The 23366-nt window shown below is 38.7% G+C and overlaps 1 protein-coding gene and 1 non-coding gene across 2 annotated transcripts; both read right to left on the bottom strand.

Moving 5' to 3' along the window:
* Positions 1–1571: 1571 nt before the first annotated feature.
* On the bottom strand, positions 1572–1638 carry LOC133757237 (small nucleolar RNA SNORD73). Its single transcript, XR_009865612.1, has one exon. It is a non-coding gene; the product is annotated as a small nucleolar RNA SNORD73 (small nucleolar RNA).
* A 5134-nt stretch (positions 1639–6772) lies between these two features.
* On the bottom strand, positions 6773–15225 carry FAM162B (family with sequence similarity 162 member B). Its single transcript, XM_062187680.1, has 4 exons — positions 15054–15225; positions 14812–14920; positions 11902–12010; positions 6773–6871 (listed from the first exon to the last, which is right to left on the bottom strand). Exons 1-4 carry the CDS (start codon positions 15223–15225, stop codon positions 6773–6775), a joined length of 489 nt encoding a protein of 162 aa, XP_062043664.1.
* Positions 15226–23366: the final 8141 nt, after the last annotated feature.

The following is a 23366-nucleotide window of genomic DNA, read 5'->3' on the forward strand; positions in this document are numbered from 1 at the left end:
GCAGAATAGACAGAAGTATGGGATGGAGAAAAGATATGCTATTTTATCACAAATCGGAAGACAGAGTGACCATATTAATATATCAAGACACATTTCTGAGTGGAGAATATTACCAAAGATAAAGAGGATCCTATGATAAAGGGATTAATTTGTAATAATGTGTAAAGTATGCAAATGTCCATTAGCTGGTGGATGGATTAGAAAATGTGTTATATCCATATAATGTAACATTATTCAGTAATAAAATGGAATTAAACACTGATACATCCTACCACACAGATAAATATTGGAAACATGCTAAGTGAAAGAAGCCATTCACAAAATAAAAAATATTGTATGATTCCATTTAAATGAAATGTTTAGGAAAATCTACAGAAAGAAAATGATTAGTGATGTCTAGACTGAGGAAGAGTTGGAGGGACAAAAGGAGTGACTGGGCACACAATTCCTTTTTGAGTTAATGAAAATGTGATTTCTTAGTATGATCATGAAAGTGTACAACTATCACCACAATCAAAATTTGGGTTTTTGATGACATTACCTACATTTCAGAAATCAGTAGGAAAGTGCAGTGCTATGTATAATTTATTTATTTACTTATTTATTTGGATGGAAGAATGGCAGAAAGGCAGGGAGACACAGAATCTCCTGGTCCATTACCCTAAATGACCATAATGGGTAGGGCTGGACCCCGGGTGAAGCCAGGAGCCAGGAACTCAATCCATATCTCCCACACAGGTGACAGAGGCCTAAGTATTTGAGCCATCTTCTGATGCCTTCCTTGGAGCATTAGTGGGAAACTGGATCTGAAATGAAGAAAGCCATGACTCCAACTGGTGCTCCAGTGGAAATGCTGGCATTGCACGTGGTGGTTTAACTTGCTGCACTCCAACATCAGGCCTCTTATTTTTTTTTTTTTAATCAATTGTGAGTAGACTAAGTTAAAAATGTATATTTTAGGAGCAGGCATTTAACCTACTGGTTAAGACACTTCTATCCATATTGGGTTGTCTGGGTTCGATTCCTGGCATTTGCTACTGACACCATCAATGCAGACCTTGGGAGACAGCGGTGATGGCTCAAGTAATTGGGTTCCTGACACCAGTGTGGGAGACCTGCATTGAGTTCTTGGCTCTGGGCAATTGTGGGCATTTGAGGAGTGAAGAAGTAAATGAGAGCTCGCTAGGTCTTTTTCACTACCTGTCAAATGAAAAATAAAAAATGTTTTGTTAGGCTTTTATCAGTGTATTTTAAACACTGAAGCAAACAGTTACTGTTCTTGAAGTTAGATGAACTTCCTTGGATCTGTAAGTTTAGAGCTCCTATCAATTTTGCAAACATATCAACCATGATTTCTTCAAATACTTTACTAATTCTACTTAAATTAGTCTACTTGAAATAATCATGCAGCATATTAATGCTTTGCTCATTTTTTTTCTTTGTTTCATTTTGGATAGTTTTCATGTCTTTGTTTTTTGTTGTCTAATCTCATAATTCCATTAATGTAATTTTATATCAGACTTTGTATATTTCGTTTCTAGAAGTTATATTTGGATTTCTCCCCCCATGGGAACATCTGAAAAATGTAACATCATCATTGGACATCATCTGGGACCAAAACATTTTTCATCACTCATTGTATTTGGATTTTTATATGTTCCATGTTTCTTCTTTTTAAAAAGATTATTTATTTAAAGGGCAGAGTGACAGGGAGAAACAGCTCCCATCAAGTGGTTCACTCTCCAAATGGCTTCAAAAACCAGGCCTGGGCCAGACGGGAGCCAGGAGCCTAGAACTCCATCCAGGTATCCCACTTGGGTTGTGGGGGCCCAAACAATCAGCCTATCTTTCCTTGCTTTCCCAGGTACACATTAGCAGGTAACTGTATCAAAAGCAGAGCTGCCAGAACTTGCACCAGTATTTGGAAAGGGGCTGCTCACGTGGCAAGTGATCACATAACCCAACAACTACACTACAACACTACATACCACACTACTACACTACATCACGCTACAACACCAAGCCTTCCATCTTTCTTAATCTTGTTAAAACATCCTGCTGTCTTGAATATATCAAGTTCAATTGTGAGCATAATAGCTTGATCATGATATCCTTGTCTATAAATTCTGTGTTCTGTGTCATCTCTTCAGCTACTCCATAGATTTGTCAGACTGCTGGCCTACTGTGTAGATTTCTTATTTGCTAACTTCCACAATCATGTAAGCCAATTCCTATAAATAAATCTCTTAATATGTTTATATGAGTTTACTTTAAAAAGTTCACAGAAAATGGAATTGAAAGATATATTGGTGGGAAAAAGAATGGAAATCTGTGCATATTAGGATCTTGAAAATGTTCATGAAAATGCCTACTATGAAAAAACTATGGATTTCAAAATTTTTATACCAAAAATATATATAATTTAATTCTATTTTTTCCCACAACCTTCATGAAGTACACTCATAAACATATGTACTTTAACATATACAAATATAGTTGTCTCTGTATATCTGTCTGCTTCTGTATCCATGGATTTGATAAAACACAGATGAAACATATTTACAAAAAACAACTGTGTCTAAACTGAACATGTACAAATTGTTTTTCTTATCACTATTCTCTAATACAGTATAACAACTATATATGTAGCATTTATATTGACTTTGGTATAAGTAATCTGGAGATGACTTACAGTACATGGGAAGATATACAAAGGTTATGTGAAAGTACTGTGCCTTTAAGGGGTGTTTTGGTACAGACATTGATTGTATCCAGTCAGTGTAATTATGGTGAAGACATCCAAAATCCTATCTTCTAAGGTTTTGTAAATAGAAAAATATAGAATTTTTTAACATTACCTATAATCACCCTACTGTGCAAGACAACCCCAGAACTTCTTACTCCTATATAGCAATAACTTAGTAATCTTTCCCTATCCCTATATCTGCCTTCCATCCCCAGCCACTGTAACCACCATTATACTTCTAACTTCTGTGAGATCATCTTTTGTTTAGATGCCATATATGAGTGAAATCATGCAATATTTGTCTTTCTCTACTTGGCTTATTTTACTTAATATTTTATCCTTCACTTCTGTTCATGCTGTGGATAACAAAACTGCATCCTTTTTTTGACTGAGTAGTATTCCATTACATATATGTTTCATTTATTCATTTTTCATCAGTAGTTGGACTCAGATTTTTTTTTCCATTGCTTTGGTATTGTCAGTACTGCTGCAGTAAACATGGGAGAGCAAATGTCTCTTTGATAGACTAATTTCATTTTCCTCGGATATATACCTAGTGGTATACTATATTATATAAAGGACTTGATCACCTGGATGGTATTCACTAGGAGTCCTGGAAACAATTCCCCATGGCTACTGTGGGATGCATGTGTGTGTATATTGTATGTATATATTTGTGTATACATGCATGTGCATATGCCTATGTGTGCACATGTGTTTATACATGCATATACAAATACACACATATGTATGTGTGTGTACACTCTCTCGTTGATTCCATTTCTCTGGTCTGAATCCTGATACAGGCACCACATCATCACCAAACTCAGTTCAGCCATCTGACAGTTTAATCCTTTTGTGATTGTGGCTTCATGGGGGTGTTTTCCAGTCCACTCTGTCACCTTTTAGAAGCTTTATAGTTTTTCTGTACTCTCCACTATATGACCACCTTGATAGCTAGATACCCTCATGGCAAAAAACAGTCCCAGATTTGCTTAACTTTCTGGGTATTTACTTTCTTATTATCTATTACAAGGTTCTTCCTTATTTTCGCAATAGTTTAGCCGAGGATTTTATTTTAGCAAATGTTTTACTCAGAATTTTAGTTTAATACTAAAGATATTCTCCAAATATCTAGTCTTTCACGTAGCCTAAAATGGAAATATTAACATTTATCCTTATAAACATTTTATTTGAGATTTTCGATAACATTTAGAGTATTCCAGGAGTCATCAAGCTGGGTACACAAGAAAACTTTAAGTCTAGTATATTCTTTAGAGAATTGGTTTCTCAATCTTTAGATACATATATGTATTCTTTCCTAAAGTTGCTATGCCCAAGAATGTGGTCTGTTTTTGTTATTTTTCTCAGCTCTCCTCATGTTTAACTTTGATTACTTTACAAAAGTAAATCCACAAATTAAAAGATATTTCTTTTTCATCCTGAATGTTACTTGTTATTAGCTGAATGGTACAAAAACCTTATGGGATATCATATTATTTGGTATCTAGATAGTTGTAATTGTTGTCTTCACCGAATGATACCTGTTATGTAATAATATACTCTTCTTTCTTCATTGTAGTATTTTATTATGAATCCCATTTTATATTAATGTAACTACCCCTGTTTTAAAGAAAAGTACACATGTGCATATAGATGAGTTGTATATGTGAAGTAGATAAGAAAAATCTAAGAAATTGTTCTAAACAAACCCTTCTGGAGCTCCATGAGAACAAATGAAAGTATCAGGCTGTGAAAAATTCTAAAGCAGGCATTACCTTGGTTCATCCAGGTAACAGATTGCTCAAAATGCTTCAGATTTCTCTATTCTTAGAAGTCAAAACTGAAATTATTGTCACAGGAATGTGTGTGAACATTTTCATTTTCAAATCAGAGGAAAACTTCTTCTAACAATGTAAGTATAAGTTCAGTTTGGCACATTAGTTTGATAGAACTGGTGTCAACCTTAAAATTGAAAGGCAGACCATTTCCATAAATTGAATGGGTTAACTGTGCAGCTTTAAGGTTATGTTGCAAAATATACCAGAAATTATGTCTCTTAGATTTCTAATTCAAAAAGTTACATCCAATCGAATTTAAAATGCGTGAGGATAAGATGTAAAATTTGAAAAGTAAGTAGGGCTTATGAAACAAGTTTGAAGACCATTAATACATACTGTTTTTTCTTTGATACTTTTATCATTTTTAAATTGCTTTTAAAACTACTATAGTACTTTATTTTAGTAAATGATTTTGACATTAATAGTTCTTAGTGTGTAATACCTTTCAAACCCTTTTCACTTAGTTATAAATTATGAAAGGAATTTCCTGAGGGACAATAAAGTTACCAAACACAGTAGAGCTTTGTTGAAAATTGATTTTGATGTACACTAGTTTTTTAAAGATATATTTATTTTAGAAAACATAAAAGAATGAAATCTTGTCTTTTGCAACAAAGTGGATGCAATTTGAAACAAATATACTTGGTGAAGTAAGCCAGTCCCCAAAAGACAAAAATCATCTGTTTTCCCTGATCTGTGGTAACTAATAGAGTAGAAAAAAATGTAATGTATATGAGCAAAATTGACATTTTGAGACTTATTATTTTCAGCTCTTGTCTCTACTGTTAAGGAACAGTAGTTTTTCTACTCACTACTTGTTGACTTCTCTACTTAGTGGAGGGTTAAGCTGATGATTATAAAATAAACCATTGTAAAATTTAAAGAATAAAGGAGGAGGGAAGGTAGGATGAGAAGTATCACTGTGCTCCTAAATCTATGAAATTTGTTCATCTTATATAAATAAAAATTTATTAAAAAAAAAAAAGGCAGAGTTTCCGGGGCATCTGTCTGCTGATTCACTGCCCAAATGGCTGCAACAGATGGGCTGATCCAAAGCCAGGAAGGAGCTCCTTTTAAGTATCCCACACAAGTGCAGGGGTCCAGGGACTTTGGTCATCTTCCACTACTTTCCCAGGCAAATTAGTAGGGATTGGAAGTGGATTAGCTGGGACTCAAACCAGTGCCCAATGCTTGAATGGCTCCACCACAATGCTGTCCCCTTAATGATTAATGATTTAGTTTAATGATATTCAAAAAGTGCTCATCTTAGCATTATCTCTAGTCACCAAAAAATGGACAAAATATCCAGATAAATCGCAGCATATTCATACAACAGAATACTATACAGCAACAAAAATGAATGAGCTAATGCTACAAACTACTTGTTAATGAATCTCTCAGAACAGTGTTAAGTAAAGAGTAAACACACACACATACACACATGTACATACGCATGCTGTGTGGTTCCATTTATATAAAGTTCAAAAACAGGCAAAACTAGTGTATTTACTTTTGTACTCAAGACAATGGTTACCTTTGGGGTTAATGACTGAGGGCAAAACAGAAGCTTCTTGAAGTGCTATTGATATTCTGCATTTTGATAAAGACAGTGGTTATAAGCGGATGTTCACCATGTAAAAATCTATCAAGCTGCATGTACTATTGGTGCACTTTTTGAACATACGGTTTTCTTCAATAAGAGTTTATGAAGAACTAAAAATTTTTCAAAGGGGGCTGGCATTGTGGCACAGTGGGTTAAGCCACTGCCTGTGATGCCTGCATCCCATATGAGTGCCATTTCCAAGTCCTGGCTGCTCCACTCCCAATCCTTGCTAATGCATCTGGGAAAGCAGTGGAGGATAACTCAAGTCCTTGAGCCCCTGCACCCATATGGTAGACCCAGAAGAAGCTACAGGCTCCTGGCTTTGAACTGGTCCTTCTTTGGCCATTGCTGCCATTTGGGGAATGAATCAGTAGATTGAGGATCGATCTCTCTCTCTCTCTCTCTCTCTCTGCCTTTCAAATAAATAATCTTTAAAAATTAAAAAAAAAAGACTTTAAAAAGATCTAGTGTTTCTTGTTACTAAGAGAAACCATGACAAGTATTTTGTTAAATATTTTATTTCACATATCTTTGTTGCTATTATTAGTGATGGTATTCAGCTTAATATTTTATTACAGAATATCATTTAGTCTTAGCCTGTGCAGCCAATGCAGCTTCTTCACGCCACTTAGCTTTCTTTGCCAGGTTCCAGCTTGTTAAAGATTCATGTCGTTCTGCAGCCTGCAAAACAAACAAACAAACATAAAACCCAGTAGAATACTGTGAATCTCTGGAAGATCTTGTGTTTCATAAAGACATACATATGGGAGACTTCATTACAAAAAAAAAAAAAAAACTTACAATAGCATCATAAGGCCAGGTGTTTGCCATAGTCATTAAGATGCTGCTTGGGACACCTGCATCCCATCTCAGAGAGCCTGGGTTCAAGTCCAGCTCTTCTCCCAAGTCCAGCTTCCTATTAATATGCATCCTGAGAGGCAGCAGATAATGGCTCAAGTCCTTGGGTCCCTGCCATCCTTGTTGGAGACCCAGATTCAGTTCTTGACTCCTGGCTTTGTCCTGACCCAACCTACACTCTCCCCAAGTATTGGGAGAGTGAACCAGTGAATGGTAAACCTTTAGCTATCTATCTTCCTGTATCTATATCCCTTCCTGCTTTTCATGTAAATAAGATATATGAAAAATTTTTTAAAAAATCTATCATAAATGCTATCCAAGAAAAACCATTCTTTGGTATGGGAAAAAATTGCGCAAGTTGCTAGTCTTCCAGTGGATAGGACAGCTGATGTCAAAAATCTGTCCTCATCCTCTCTTGGTGTATAAGATATGGCTGTTGGATTAAATATAACAAGCATATATTTCAATAAAAGATCCCAAAATCAAGAAAGGGAAGTTTTCATGTGTCAGAAATGGAAGTACTACAGTTTTAATAATTATTATCGTTTTAATACATTTAGAGCTAGTTATCCTTTAGTACTGTATATTTTTAGCATTTACTTGTATATCTTGTTTATTTTTATATGAATTTTGTAATTAGTTTGTCTTCTTCCAAAATAAATCTATTGCTTTTTTAAAAAAGATTTATTTATTTATTCAAGAGTTACACAGAGAAAGGAGAGGCAGAGGAAGAGAGAGAGAGAGAGAGAAAGAGAGAGAGGTCTTCCATCCAGTGGTTCACTCCCCAAATGGCCACAATGGCCAGAGCTGCGCCAGGAGCCAGGAGCTTCTTCTGGTTTCCCACATGGGCCATCTTCTACTGTTTTCCCAGGCCATAGCAGAGAGCTGGATTGGAAGTGGAGCAGCCGGGACTTGAAATGGCTTACAAATGGGATGCCGGCACTGCAGGCAGAGGCTTTACCCACTACACCACAGCGCCGGCCCCCCTATTGCTATTTTAATGCAATCAGAGATGTCGGATCTTTCTATTCAAGATCATGAAATTTCTTGAGTCTAGTCTTTTTTTTTTTTTTTTTTTTTTGTGGCCACTGGTAGTCTTTCAAAGTTGTCTTCAGATAGATATTAAAGTTTATTAAGTACTTTATATTTTTTGTTATTTTAATTAGGGTTTTTAAACTTTTCTTGATCATTGAATAAGGAGAGTGAAATTTTTAAATCTCATCACTATGTTGCTTAAAATATTTGGAAGATTGAGTTACAGAGAGGAAGGGAGGGAGGGAGGGGGAGAGAGAGATTTTCCATTCACTGGTTTCACTCCCCAAATGGCCAAAATGGAGCTTGGAGCTTGGAACTCCATCTGTGTCTCCCACATTTTGCGGCAGGGTTCCCAAGTACTAGTGCCATGGTATGAAATAAAATGTGAACTATTTTCATTACCTATAGAGCCTGATATTATCTAGGCGCTCCCAGTCTTATACTTTGGTCATTGTGCTCCAGCCACATGAGCCCACTTTTGGTTTTTGACATAGCAAAACCTTTCTCATCTCTAGGCTTCTATATGCTGTTACTTTCTTCTCCTGTCTAGTCATGGCTAGCTTATTGTCATCCTCTGTTGGGGGCCTTTCTGGTCACCCTAGCTAAAATACTTCTGCCAGATTATTTTATCACTCTGAGCAATTCTTTCAATGCACTGGTAGTTCCTGATTATCTTTTTTATGTGTATGTTTACTGGATCACTCTCCATTTTTCCCACTAGAAGATACTTATGTTATTTTCCCTACTGTATCCTACAACAAGCATGGCAGGCATATGGCACGTGGTTAAAAATATTTATTGTACTGATGATTGAAAAATCAATGTATCTGGCCGGCGCCGCGGCTCACTAGGCTAATCCTCCGCCTTGCGGTGCCGGCACACCGAGTTCTAGTCCCGGTCGGGGCACCGATCCTGTCCCGGTTGCCCCTCTTCCAGGCCAGCTCTCTGCTGTGGCCAGGGAGTGCAGTGGAGGATGGCCCAAGTGCTTGGGCCCTGCACCCCATGGGAGACCAGGATAAGCACCTGGCTCCTGCCATCGAATCAGCGCGGTGCGCCGGCCGCAGCGCGCTACCGCGGCGGCCATTGGAGGGTGAACCAACGGCAAAAAGGAAGACCTTTCTCTCTGTCTCTCTCTCACTGTCCACTCTGCCTGTCAAAAAAAAAAAAAAAAAATCAATGTATCTGCTATCACACTTTTGGGGAAGAAACAGTATAATAACTGTAGTAATTATAAATAGGGCTCAACTATTGATTCCCATTTTAACCAGTTATTTGTGTTAGCTTTACAAAGAGAAAAATCCTGGCTATTGACTCATAATACAATTATGAGGGAACTTTTCTGCGAGTTGAGTTGTGTGTACAAAAAGTGATATAAGTAGATCTCTAATATATAAATTTGCTAATAACATGGATATATCAAGTGTAATTAGTATTCTTACTCCATTTGGAGAATTTGTGATTCCCAAAATAGAAAACGTTAAAGTGTTTTTATACCCTTAAATAAACCATTAGAGTGCTATCCCAAACAAGCAAATGATTTAATTAATATTCATCATTGGTGTACAGCAGGTTAAGTCACTGCTCAGATGTCTGTATCCCCTCAAAGAGTGCCAGTTCAAGTTCTGGCTTCTCAGCTTCCAGTTGAGCCGTTGCACCTGAAAGGCAGCAATAATTGTCTATATGCTTGGGTTCCTGCTACCCACATGGGAGACCCAGGTTGGGTTTGGGGCTTCTGGCTTGATCCAGTTCCAGCTGTTGCAGGATTTGCAGAGTAAACCAGTAGATGAAAGATCTCTCTTCTCTCTTTCTCTCCCTCCCTCTCGTTCTCTATCACCCAGTTTTTCAAATAAATCTTTAAAAACATATTTTGTCTTTTTTGTTATAGAAGAGGCAATATCTTAACCATTTAATTATTCCTATACACTAGAGAATTGTCAATTTGGTAGACATATATTTGTCTAGGGTAGATTGAAAATGAGATGAGTGAATTTCTTTATTTACATGTTTGAGTGTTCAGCCCAGTAACCATTTTTAAAATTTTCCTTTTCATTAGAATAATTTCAAAGCAAAGTCTCTTTTCTAATTTAATAGAATAAATGCACATCAATATAACATTAGTAAGTATATATATTAGTCCTAGTCCCTGCATGAAGTGAGTGGGCTCATATGTACTTGAGAATTTGAGGTGTAAACAAGAATAGGATCATAGAATTAAGCAGAATGATAATTAGCTAAATATGCCCATACAGTGAGGATGGATAGCTGTGTAAACTATTGTTGAGTGATGTGGTTGCACTATTGAAATGCAGTGTTCATAGCTAAGGAAGTTATAATCTGGCTATAATGGTTCAGTTACCACAGAAGAGGAAACTTAGTAAACTAGAATGTGTCTAGATGAGAGCTCAAAGATAGAAGGAAATTTTTAGGGACAGAGATGTGAAGATTGAAATAGATATGATCCACAGGAGTGTGTTACAGAGGTCTCCCAGTATTTGTGGGGCTGTTCTTTAGGGTAAAAAGTGACCAGTGGTGGAAGGTTTTGGGAAAACAACTCAAAATTAATTAGAAAGCTGTTAACTCTAAATTTACCCTTAGAGGTATCAAATAGAAACCATACATTAGGATAGCAAGGTAAAGGCTCATATGTAGGATACAACAAACTAGATGGTCTTGGTGTTCACTTCCAACTTTTACATTTATAACATTCATAATTCTATTCAATAACTAGTTGAGTTCATGAATTAAGAAATGTTCTGGCTGGCGCCGTGGCTCAATAGGCTAATCCTCCGCCTGTGACGCCGGCACCTCGGGTTCTAGTCCCGGTCGGGGCGCCGGATTCTGTCCTAGTCACTCCTCTTCCTGTCCAGCTCTCTGCTGTGGCCCGGGAGTGCAATGGAGGATGGCCCAAGTGCTTGGGCCCTGCACCCACATGGGAGACCAGGAGAAGTACCTGGCTCCTGGCTTCGGATTAGCGCGGTGCACAGGTCACAGTGCACTGGCCACAGCGGCCACTGGAGGGTGAACCAACGGACAAGGAAGACCTTTCTCTCTGTCTCTCTCTCTCACTGTCCACTCTGCCTGTTAAAAAAAAAAAAAAAGTTCTAATCTGGATAACTTTCATACAACAACTTTCTCCACGTGCAGATTTTAACCAGGTTGTAAATTGCCCTGCTTTTAGTTCTATATATCTTATAATAGAAATAAGCTTTTGTCCCTCCCGACCACATAATTTATAATTAATCTCTCATGACCTGTTAATTTGTTAATTTAAAATTTCATGAACAAATTTGTTTCCAATATGATAGATTTATGTGTGTGGACGCAGGTCTGAGTGGCAACATTGTTCTTACATTAAAGAAATATCCCCCAGCATTGCTGTTGTGGCTTAGTAGGTTAAGCCACCTGCGACACCAGCACCCAATATGGGCACCTCTGTCCCAGCTTCCCCACTTCTGATCCAGTTCTCTGCTAATGTGTCTGGGAAGGCAGAGGAGGATGGCTCGAGTGCTATAGCCTCTGCCACCCACATGGGAGACCTGGATGGAGTTCTTGGCTCCTGACCTTGGCCTGGCTCAGCCATGGCCATTGCAGCCATTTGGGAGTGAACGAGCAGATGGAAGAACTCTCTTTCTGTCTCTCCTCTTTCTATAACTCTTTCAAATAAGTAAGTAAAATCTGGAAAGAACAGAAGAGGGGAGGGGAGGGGAAGGAAGGGGAGGGGAGGGAAAGGGAGGGGAGGGAAGGGGAGGGTCTCTGAATTGAGAACAAAGTCCTTAACATTTCTTAATTCACAAGTCCATATTTAAGGAAGTACGCACCCTTTTGGCTGATGCTATCACTGCAAAGCAGGCAATAATTGTAAGTCCAATCATTATGTAACAAGCTTTCACTCGAGCTTTGTTTCTTGCAGCATCTATCATTTCTGGCCTAAAGCAAGATTTGTATTTTGTTAAACAAAGTAATATGGTGTTTTGACAGTCATGATAAAACATGATTTGTAATGCAGCTATTCCAAAAACTTTCCCAAATGCAAACTGCGATTGTAAAAGACTTCCAAATACTATTCCATTATCTTACTGGTTTCAACTTAACAGGTATTTACTCAGATATTAAACTAATGTTATTAGTTTCCAATTGTTCAAAATATGACTACAAGAAATTATGGCCTGACACTCCATCAGTTTTATTTTCTAAAGATAAAACTCAGTTAAAACCCATATATATCCATGGTTTGTATTCCTTTAGTTTCTGTTAGAGTTTGTCTTCCATTTTAGATAGGTTATTCTTTAAAACTCATTTTCATCTCTTAGTTTACTGGCCTTCCAATCTCTGCTTGCCCCCTCCCATATTATCCCTAAGAGAGAGTATTATAGATTTGTGGAAATGACTCTTGGGAAACACTGTTTTTTGTGTTTTTTTTTTTCAGAAGAAGTTATCAAAATCACAGTACTTTGTCAAAGAAAAAGACAAAAGACACTTTTTGAGGTTATTATTTTGAAATTTGATATGCTTGAGTACTGTGTACTTGTTTGTTTAATAATGATATATGCAAGTGGTACACAGTTTTAGCAATACTACTTACAAAGCAGTGTTACAAAGAAATCATGCCTTTGGGGGTTTTCATGTTGAAATCATCTTTAATAATATACAGTAATATAAAGTGGCAGTTTATTAAATGCATAATTAAGGCACTTGAGTCTTGAGAATGTATTTAGTGGCATTCTTTCCCATATAATGTCAAACTTAAATAGAGTACAGTTACATAAAAATAATCCCAAAAATACAAGGTACAATTTCTCTTAAAAATGAGAGGCTTTTGTACTTCTCCACTAATTGAAAGATCACAAATAATATCTGTCCTACTTTCATTAAATTTTAGGCAGAATACACTTAGGTTTTAAATGTTAGTTGCAAACAGTCTCAGGTAGTGACTATGGAGACATTATTAGATTATATGTGTGGCTAGCTTTTTGTTCCAGATGCGACCTAGGGATCTGGTCTTTTTGTCCATGCATCTGGCTCTGATCTGTTATAATAAATTAGTTTAGCACTGAAAAACAAAAAGAAAAAAATCAGTTATAATTTTATGGTACAAAAATTGTAGGTCACATGTTAATTATACCCCCAATAAAAGCATAGAAAGTGAAAGTTGTTTGCTTTTTAAATCTAACAGCTTAACAAGAATATTCCTGCTAAATAGCAATGTCAAATAGAAAAATAATAAAGAAAATTCAAGTACTGTCATGTTTCCAACTCATTAATTTTTATAGGCATCTTGGTCATACTTAAATGCTTCTGCTTATATTTCTTTTGACTCTTACTCTGAGGAAATTAAATTATTAAATTATTTCTGTAAAAATGATTATCTTCACATATACAAGTATAATAGTGCAATACTGGCCATAATTTCTTTTGACAAATATTAATTTATTAAAATGCTGGCTCCTTATATTCCTGGTTACTCTCCTATGGCACTAGAAATCAAAATCCAAATTGAGAGTGGTGTTTTATTTTTCATTTTGTTCATTCTCTTTTTCTTTCATTTAAAGTATTAGATTTTCAGACATCAACTAAACTTTGATAAATTGAGCTCGTGATGATAAAAAGACTTCTTTGGCCATTTTCAGCTTGGGCTAAGTCTGTAGTTTGGATTCTGTAGGTCTCATGGAAAATGTAACTTGTTTTATGTTACCAGAAAATGTTTCTGTAGTTAAATAAATGATGAAAACAGGTTTCAAGTCTCATGCCATCTCCAATTCCATGTCCATGCCTCATCAAATAACTCCAAGAAAGGAATAAAAATGCTTCAAATTCATCATTGAGTATAATTTGTAACCACGTGTTTTCCCTCCGTTTATTTGAGATGCTTTTGTCAACTAATAAGCATCAGGCAATAGATGAAAAACAAGGTGCATGGCCAGTTTCCATTATTCCTTCTAACAGGCATTAGACCATCGTCTAAGTTAAAACATAACTTTGAACATTGGAATTCCTTACTCAACGTTACACTTTTAGCCTTCCTATTTATTTTTTAAAAATAATATTAGTTTGAAAAAGGGTTGATTTCTTTCTCTGTTCCCTTCCCTTTTTAGCCTTTCTTTTGTAGAATCGCTGCAAAGGTTTTTGTATCTGGCATCAACTGAAACTGTAGAAAGACTGCTTTTTATGTTATTGCTATTATCATTTTCTTACAAGTTACATAACCCTACATGTGAAGCTGTTAGCTTGAGTTTTATCACTTAGCGGACCTGTCTTGGAGTGTTCGGAAGTTGGAGACCAATCAAACCGAGATACATCCCAGCCTGAGTGAACCGGGCAGAGATCTGCATGACCACGCCAGGCTCTCCTGCCCCAGAAGAGGAAGCAAAGTGGATGCACCTTCCCAGAGACCTTCCATCTGCCCCCTAGGAACCCTGATTATCGGACCCTGTCCTCCGGTGGATTAGCGAGCCGCCAGCAGCCACCCCGCAGACCTTGCCTTGTTCTTGGTCAAGTGCGGAGCAGCTCTTGGAGATCGCGGGGAGCCGGGATCTGGACAATGGTGGGGGTGCTCCCTGAATTTCAGGGTTCTCACGCAGTGACCTTGTAAGGAACTTGACATTTAACCTCACTGGGAGAATGTAAACTCCTTAGGGTGCGGCGGACGGCGGATGGGCACCTCATCCCTAGTGTCTGGGGCCGACACTCCCTCGCGTGTAAACCCGGGCCATGACACCCGCCCCACTTACGGGACCTCCGTGGGGATCTCCTCCATGGATTTGAATCTCCCGGTCCACAGTAGGATTTTCTTGTCGAATTGCGAAGGCTTGTGCTGAGCGGGGACCCTGTGAACCTTCCCTGCTGGGAAAGTGATAGAGATGGACCGCGTTACGCACAGACCTACCGACCGCACGGTGGCTAAGGGCGCGCTCCCGCCTCCATCCCTGGCCCTCGTTCCCTCACCCCTGGCTCCAGGACGTCCCTGGCTCACCTGGACCTTGCTGCTCAGAACCGCTGGGGACTCCGCCGCTGGAGTAGTAGGCAAGCCCGTGGACAGGGAGAGCCGGTGAGAGCCGACGCGCTGCTTCCAGACGCGCTCCCGGGCCGCAGCGGACAGCGCGGCCCAGGCCGAGGCGCACGAGGCTGCCCACCGCCCTGAGCATGCTGCGCTCTTCTCCGGAGCCAGCGCAGCACCCGCCCAGAGAGAACTCTCCTCCCGGCCAGGGGAGCCCAAATGCGCATCTGGAGCCGCCGGCCCGCCCACTCAGCTCCCAGCCCCCGCCCCTGCCAGCGACCCCGGAACGGTCCGGCTGATTCCCCAGGGAGCAGCTTTGCCTGTGTGAAAACACTGGCTCCTCTCCCCAGAGATAACTCATTTTAAACGCATTTCTTTGTGTTGAGTGTTTCCATCAGGCTTTCAGCCTTTGATTCCGCCGTGAATGCCCTGGAGAATAAATCTAAACTGCGGAAACAAACAGTCCATCAAGTGCAGGGAACTTCAATTCAAATATTTACCCTTGGAAGTGCGTTCCACAAAATTCTGATTTCCCCATGGGAAGATGGTTTGACATTTGCTCCTCACCCTACTCCCACTCAGACTGTTTCTATTTCTATGCAAAACCACTTAAGTTACAACTGTTTTTCTCTACCTCTTCCTATTGTAGTAACTCCACAGACCTTGCAAACTCCCTTCAAAGTATGTTTCCTTTGTCACCTTCCACCACTCCTCTGCTAAAAGGCAAGAAGCTCCTGTTCTCTAGCCCTGAAAACAAAGACTCAGACTCAATGGTTGGAGAGACAGGGGCTGCACAAATTCCTTCCTCTACTTGGAAGGAATTCACTTATGACAATGCTCATGGGTGTGAGCCCCTCTCCTGGTCCTGGGGTTTCTTCCATACTAAGTGCTTTCCACTTAGAGTAGGATTTACAGTGACTTTTCTTCCTGAGTAGACTGTTACACTCCTGAAGGCACGAATTTCTCTATAATTCCCAGCTGGGTTCCTTTCACATAACAATGTTTAAGAAGGAGGCAGATTAATAGCTCTCCATATAGAAGTACAATACAATAGTCTCCCTTTATCCGTAGTTTATCTAACTGCATTCAATTGGGGTGGAAATTATTAAATGGAAAGTTTCAGGAAAAAATGTTTTTAATAACTCACTATGGTGCACTGCAATAGTTATTCTATTTTATTATTAGTTATTATTGTTAATCTCTTACTGTGTCTGACTTAATTAAACTTTATCATAAGTATGTATGAATAGGAGGAAACACAGTATATTTGAGTATAGGGTTCAATATTGCCCACGGTTTCAGGCAACTGCTAGGGGTCTTGAACTGTATTTCCTGAGGCTAAGGGGGTGACACTTGTATGCATTTACAGACGTGATTGTGGAAATAACATGGGTTTTTTCTTTTACATCTTGGTTATTTAAAGTGTTGAACGATCACGAGCAAATACCTTTTAGGTTCATTCATCCAGTGACTATCAAAAACCTGCTGTGTGTCAGCTGTTCTCAGAGCTAAGGATAGATCAGCGACAATATCTGATGGGGATTAGTTGATAAAAATATAGCAAAGTGAAAAAAATAGTCATGGATGGGGTGAAATGTATTTAGAAAGGATGGCCAGGGATGCCCCTTTAAATGTGCCTGGAACATAACCCTTCAGAAAGACCTGGTTTCTTTCCCTTCAGAGTCTTTAAATAATTCCCAAATAGCAGAGCGTTTTAATTCATGAAATCTCTTGGGAACTGTGAGCTCTTTGATCAGAAAGATTTGCTATTATATTCCTTAACATAGCTGAAAACTTGTCACTTAATAGATCTTTCATAAGTATTTATTGAATAAATGAGTAGCTGAACGCAAGTTTGTTTGTTTTTAAGCAGAATAGGCTTCTTCTGGGCTTGTTTCAGACTGAAATACTTGATGAGAATCTATGTCCCTTTAAACTTTGTATCTTCTCTATCATGTTGCCTAGCACATAGCAGTCTCCAAATAAATATTTATGGAACAGAACTGAGTGAATTCCTGCCTGCGAAAGTACATTGTCATAGAAAATATCTGATTGTTCCAGTATTATGCTACTTAAAAATTTTCCCATTGTTTAAACACACACCACCATCCCCCCCCTTTTGATATGTGCTCTTCACATTACTGAAAGGGAAAATCTATAGAGCTAGAGAAAAACCAGCTTAGATCGTACCAATCATTAATAGTTCACTAAGGGGGGCCAACACTATGATGTAGTAGTTTAAGCCTCCACCTGCAGCGTAGGCATCCCTTATGGGCTCTGGTTTAAGTCCCTGTTCCTCCACTTCCGATCCAGCTCTCCGATGATAGCCTGGGAAAGCAGTGGAAGATGGACTAAATGCTTGGGGCCCTGCATCCATGTGGGAGACTTGGAAGGAGTTCCTGGCTCCTAGCTTCAGACTGGCTCAGCTCAAGCCTTTGCGGCCATGTGGGGAGTGCACCAGCAGATGGAAGGCTTCTTTCTCTGTCTCTTCCCCCTCTCTCTGTAACTCTGCCTCTCCAATAAATAAATAAATATTTAAAAGATAGTTCATTAGGAGTCAGCTCTGTGGCTCACTAGGTTAATCCTCCACCTGCAATGCCAGCATCCCATATGGGCGCAGGGTTCTAGTTCCAGTTACTCCTCTTCCAGTCCAGCTCTCTGCTGTGGCCCGGGAGGGCAGTGGATGATGACCCAAGTGCTTGGGCCCCTGCACCCACGTGGGAGACCAGGAAGAAGCACCTGGCTCCTGGCTTTGGATCGGCGCAGTGCCGGCCATTGCGGCCATTTGGGGAGTGAACCAAAGGAAGGAAGACATTTCTCTCTCTCTCTCTCTCTCTCTCTCTCAGTGTCTATAACTCTACCTGTGAAATAAATTTTTTAAAAAATTTGAAAAAGATAGTTCCTTGGATAACTGAATGTCATGCAAAGGCATATGAGTTTCTGTCTGGAGCTTCTCTAGTATTGCAGAACTATGTGGCAAGAGGAAAAGAGCTCAAGTCATGAGAGAAAGGACAATTTACTCTCTGATTCTCCATCCCTGATTGGATTAAAATATCACTACTTGGCAATAGTCTATAAAATAAATTACAGCTGTATAAAAATAGTTTCTTTGGTTCTAAAATTAGATCAAGTTAAAAAACAAGACTTGAGTCAGCTTTGAATAGAAGAAAAAACTAATTATATGCCTTTTTATTAATTGAAACTGCACACTTATTTATTACACAAATGACTTATTGAGTGTTTCCCATGTGCTGGACGCTGGTCTAAGCTCTGAGGTTATACCCCGTGAACGTCTCATGTTCCTGTGAGATCTCTGCCCGAGGACACAGAGCTTTTGTTTTACTCCATGGTGGTTTCAATTTATTTGTTCCATTCCATGCAGTTTGTCAATTCAAAGGCTCATGTACTTTATTGAATCTACTGTTTCCAGTATGGCTTCTTCAAGACCATTTTTGATTAGTATGGATTACCTTTCCATTTTCTAAAACTAGTTATTTCTTAAGACATGCTATTATAATTAAGAACAGATTTTAAGTAAAGTCACCATAAAGACTGAGTAAAGAACTTGTGTATTATTTACTTATTTATTTATAGAAATCTGTGTGCTGAATGCTGGGCAAAGGCAAGGGATGCACAGACATTTCTAGAACTCAGCTGCCCCTGTGGAGCTCCCAGTCTGACCGGGATTTTCCCTAGTCAGGAAATGCCCTGCTCCCGGGGAGGGGGGTTGGGGGGAGGGACCTCAGTTGACTTGCTTTTCCAGCCACCTACTAATCTTTCTGTAGGAAAAGTTCTAAAGCCACAGTTTCCCTGCAGAGCCAGCTCACAAAGGTCTTCAGTACTTTGGGCAACCTTATCATGTAGCTAGTCTCTTGATCACTCACTACATATTAAGCGTGCACAAAGGACACCAGCAGTAGAAGAGGCACCAAAAAAATGAGGGAGCGTTTCAAAATTATTGTGTTACTTGAAACTTTAAAAATATCATAGGCACATCAGAAGTGTGTTGAATGTCCTTATATTTCTTTCTTAAATATATATTGGTATGTGGGTTGAAGAAATCTGTTCTATATTCAGCACTTGAGGAAGTCAGAAGTCTTAATTTGGCCTAGGTTCTCATAGCCAAAGTTGATAATAACACCCAAACTTGATCTAATTGTGATCGTTGAAAAAACAAGAGTCAGATAAGTTCCTTATCCTGGTAAAACCTTCCCATGGTTTCACACTGCACTTAGAATAAAATGAAAACTCTTGCAGAGTACAAAAAATGGAATGCATATGAGCAAAACTGACATTTTGAGATTTGATTATTGTTTGCAGCCCTTGTCTATACTCTTGGGGATCAGTAGTTTTTCTACTTGCTACTTGTTGAATTCTTTATCTAGTGGGAGGCCTAAGCTTGTGATTATAAAATAAAAAAAAGTATTTTGTAAAAATTAAGAGAAAAAGTAAGAAAGGAAGGAGGAGGGAGGGTGGTAAGTTTTACTATGCTCTTAAATCTATATATGAAATTTGTTCACCTTATATGAATCTATTTTTAAATTAAAAAATTAAAACTTTTAAAAAAAGATTTATTTATTTGTTTAAATAATTACACAGAGAAGGAGACACACACACACACACAGAGAGAGAGAGAGAGAGAGAGAGAGAGAGAGAGGTCTTCCATCCGCTGGTTCACTCCCCAGTTGGCTGCAATGGCCTGAGCCATGCTGATCCAAAGCCAGGAGCCAGGAGCCAGGAGCTTCTTCCGAGTTTGGTGCAGGGCCCAAGGACCTGGGTCATCTACTGTTTTCCCAGGCCATAGCAGAGAGCTGTATCGGAAGTGGAACAGCTGGGACTCAAATCGGTGCCCATAAGGGATGCATGCACTGCAGGCGGTGGCTTTACCTGCTATGCCGCAGCACTGGCCCTCCAAAAATTAAAACTCTTTACCAAGATCTATAGGGTGCTTGGTGGCTTGGGACTGCTTTCCTGTCCAAGCAGACTCTCCTTTTTCCGTATAGGCCAGTCACCTTGTCTCTTTTGAGCTTCTTAAGCAGGACTTTTCTTGCTTTCTTCTCAGGGTCTGTTTTTACTCTTGTCTCATATATTCATCTCCTTCTCATTTGCTTGCTCTCAGTGTAGGTTTTTGTTGAGCAAGAGCAGCCCCTCCTTATCCCACCCTCCATTCCCCAGCTATGGTTGTCATCTTCTGTTTCATTATCCTGTTTTTCCTTGGCAGTTTCCTTTCTGTGTTTGTGTGTATGATCTGTCCCTGATTCAGAATGTGATTTACATGGCCAGGTGGAACCTGCCCATTTGGGAGCAGCACTGTATGGTCAGGATGTAGCACAATGCCTAGCATATTTGCAAGTTCTCAAGTATATTTTGGATAAAATGATAAGTGAATAAATGAGTGAATGATAGATATTGCCTAATCTCATTCCAACAAGATTCTCAATAAGAAAAAAAACACAACTACCTGTATTTTGTGTTTTCAGTCTCTCCTGCTTCGATATTTTGCATGGTCTGATTCAAATTTTCTGTTCTTATCATATTCCTAGAAATAAAGTGACAGTAGCCCCAGTACATATATTTAATTATTCTACACTGATAGTGATCCACCAAAGCTATCAATTAACATCATAGTTTAGTTCTGACTTGTAGGGTGATGGTCAGTCCTGTATGTGTGTGACCAGTGTTCATCAGGGCCTGGCTAAGTTGATTGAGTTGTTTTCATATCACTAAGTATTAGTCCGAGAAATTCACAAGAGGAAAACATTGAACTAATTGCTTATGCAGAAAAGAATTTTTTCCAAACCTTTTACACTTCTTAATACACATTTTTCTTTGTTTTGGAAATAGCAAATCTGTAATGCATGCATATTTATGAAGAATAATCGATGCAAACTGTCCCCCAGACAGTGAAGAGGTGTATGTCCCTTTGTAATGGCCACACCACTCACATTGTTTCTATCAAAAATTACATTTGTAGTCTAAGTCAATGATTATGTATGTCACAGTATGCAATCGTGTATGCACGTGTATGCAAAGCAGTTTGCCCAGTGATCAAATTGGAAACCACAAAGCTGTTACTAACAATTTTATGTGTTGAAGTTAGAATTTAGAATTCTAAGAATTAAATCTACTATATACTATTTTTTGTTTTGTTTTTTAGTTTTAGCATTTATTTAGTGAGAGAAATACACAGGAAAGTGAGGGCTTTATTTAAGGGAGAAGGGAGTCTAGGAGCATAAGCTGGGTCCATACCAGGCAGAGGGCAGGCCAGGAGCCACGTGGAGCAAAGCATGAGTTTAGGAGTAGCCACAGGTAGTCTAGGAGGCTGGCAGGAGCCAGAGAGGGGGGCAACCTGAAGGCCGCACACACGGCCATCCACTGGTTCACTTCCCAAGTGGCTGCAAGGGCCACCCGGAGCTGGAAAGAAACGAAGCCAGGAGCCAGCAGCTTTTTCCAAGTCTCCACATGGGTGCAAGGGCCCAAGGACTTGGGCCATCATTTGCTGCTTTCCCAGGAGCATCAGCAGGGAGCTGGATCAGAACTAGAGCAGCCTGGACTTGAACTGGTGTCTCTATGGGATACCGGTATTGCAGGTGGTGACTTTACCTACTATACCACAAGTGTCAGCCCCAGCCTTTTAACTTTTTTATAAATACATTAGTCATATAGAATTTAGGGCCCACCCCAATCTACTGTGGCTGTGTATTAATTGTATTATATAAGCAAACAACTTATTCCCAAATAAGGTCACTTTTCAGGTATACATGAATTTTGAAGGACACTATTCAATTCAATGTACAGGTAGAGTAGATGGAGTTGATTGTCATAGGATGTTTTTTCTATTGTTAGGCTTCAATGAACTTTTTAAGATAATAAATATTAACTTATTACAAGTTCTTTTTTTGTGATCTGTTAAATGATCTAAGATGCTTAAATTAAAGCTACTTGTCACATTATATCATGTTTAATGTGATGATAAGTTTCATTTAACCAATCCATTTCTTTTTTTGTTTTTCTTTTTTTATTTGACAGGTAGAGTTATAGACAGTAAGAGGGAGAGAAAGAGAGAAAGGTCTTCCTTATGCCGGCACTGCAGGTGGAAGATTAACCAAGTGAGCCATGGCGCCTGCCCCAACCAATCCATCTCTGAATAGGGCCTCATCCTTAATACAAAAACTTCTTTGAGCACAAAATTCTGAGAAAAAAATGCATTCTCACAATTTCAAAGATTTTTTCTGTTGAACTCTAGCATCCAGTGTTTCTGTTGGGAGGTTTTGTATTATTTTGATTCTTAATCCTTAGAAGTAAAAAGGATTTTTTTTCCCTCTAAGAATCCTTTAGACTTTTCTCTTTGGCATTCTACTAATATGAAATTTCAAAACAGGATGTTTTAGCATGATTATGTGCTCATCCCAAGCACTTGAGACTGTGTGCTGTTTTTTCAAACTCATCACTTAGTAATGAAATAATAGGGAATTTCTGGAAATATTTCTCGGATAGATTCCATTCCACCATCTTCTCTGTACTCCTTTTCTGGACAGTTTATTTACATCTCTTAGGTCTTATAATTTTCTTCCGTATATCTTCCATGTCTTTGTTTTTATCTTAGTTTTTGGAAATTTACTTAATTTTATTTCTAACCCTACTATTTATATTTAAATATTTATTGAGTATCCACTAGGTACAATAATTCCAGGCACTTGTGATAATATTAGTGAATATAACCAAGATCTCTGTTCTCTTGAAGTTCAGTCAATTTCGATGAGACAGATAATTTAAAAAGAAACACTATAAATAGGAAAATTAATGCTAAAATCTCTATTTAAAAATAGAGCTTTAATGGGAGTTAAATCTCACATTTAACTGATAATGGAAGTTGAAAATGGTTAGACAGGAGGTAGAGTTCAATTTTACATAGAATGATCTAGATAGAAATCATTACAGAGATGACACTAGAGTAAAAACTTGAGGATGGTCATTGTGCAACAGTGGTTTAAGCCACTACCTGGGATGCCCACATGGAATATTGGAATGCTGGTTGGAATCCCAGCTACTCTGCATATCTAATCTAGTTTTCTGCTAATGTGTCCTAGAAGACAGTGGATGATGGCTTTAGTGCTTTGGCCCCTGCCACCCATACGGGAGACCTGAGTGAAGATCCAGGCTCCTTTCTTTGGCCTGGCCCCTCCTTGGATGTTGCAGACATTTAGGGAGTAAACCAGTTGATTTTTCATTTCTTTCTTTCTCTCTCTCTCTCTTTCTCTCTGAATTTCAAGTAGATGAAAATAAATA

This window comes from Lepus europaeus, chromosome 3, assembly GCF_033115175.1.
Source record: "Lepus europaeus isolate LE1 chromosome 3, mLepTim1.pri, whole genome shotgun sequence".
In the NCBI taxonomy this organism is placed as follows: Eukaryota; Metazoa; Chordata; class Mammalia; order Lagomorpha; family Leporidae; genus Lepus; species Lepus europaeus.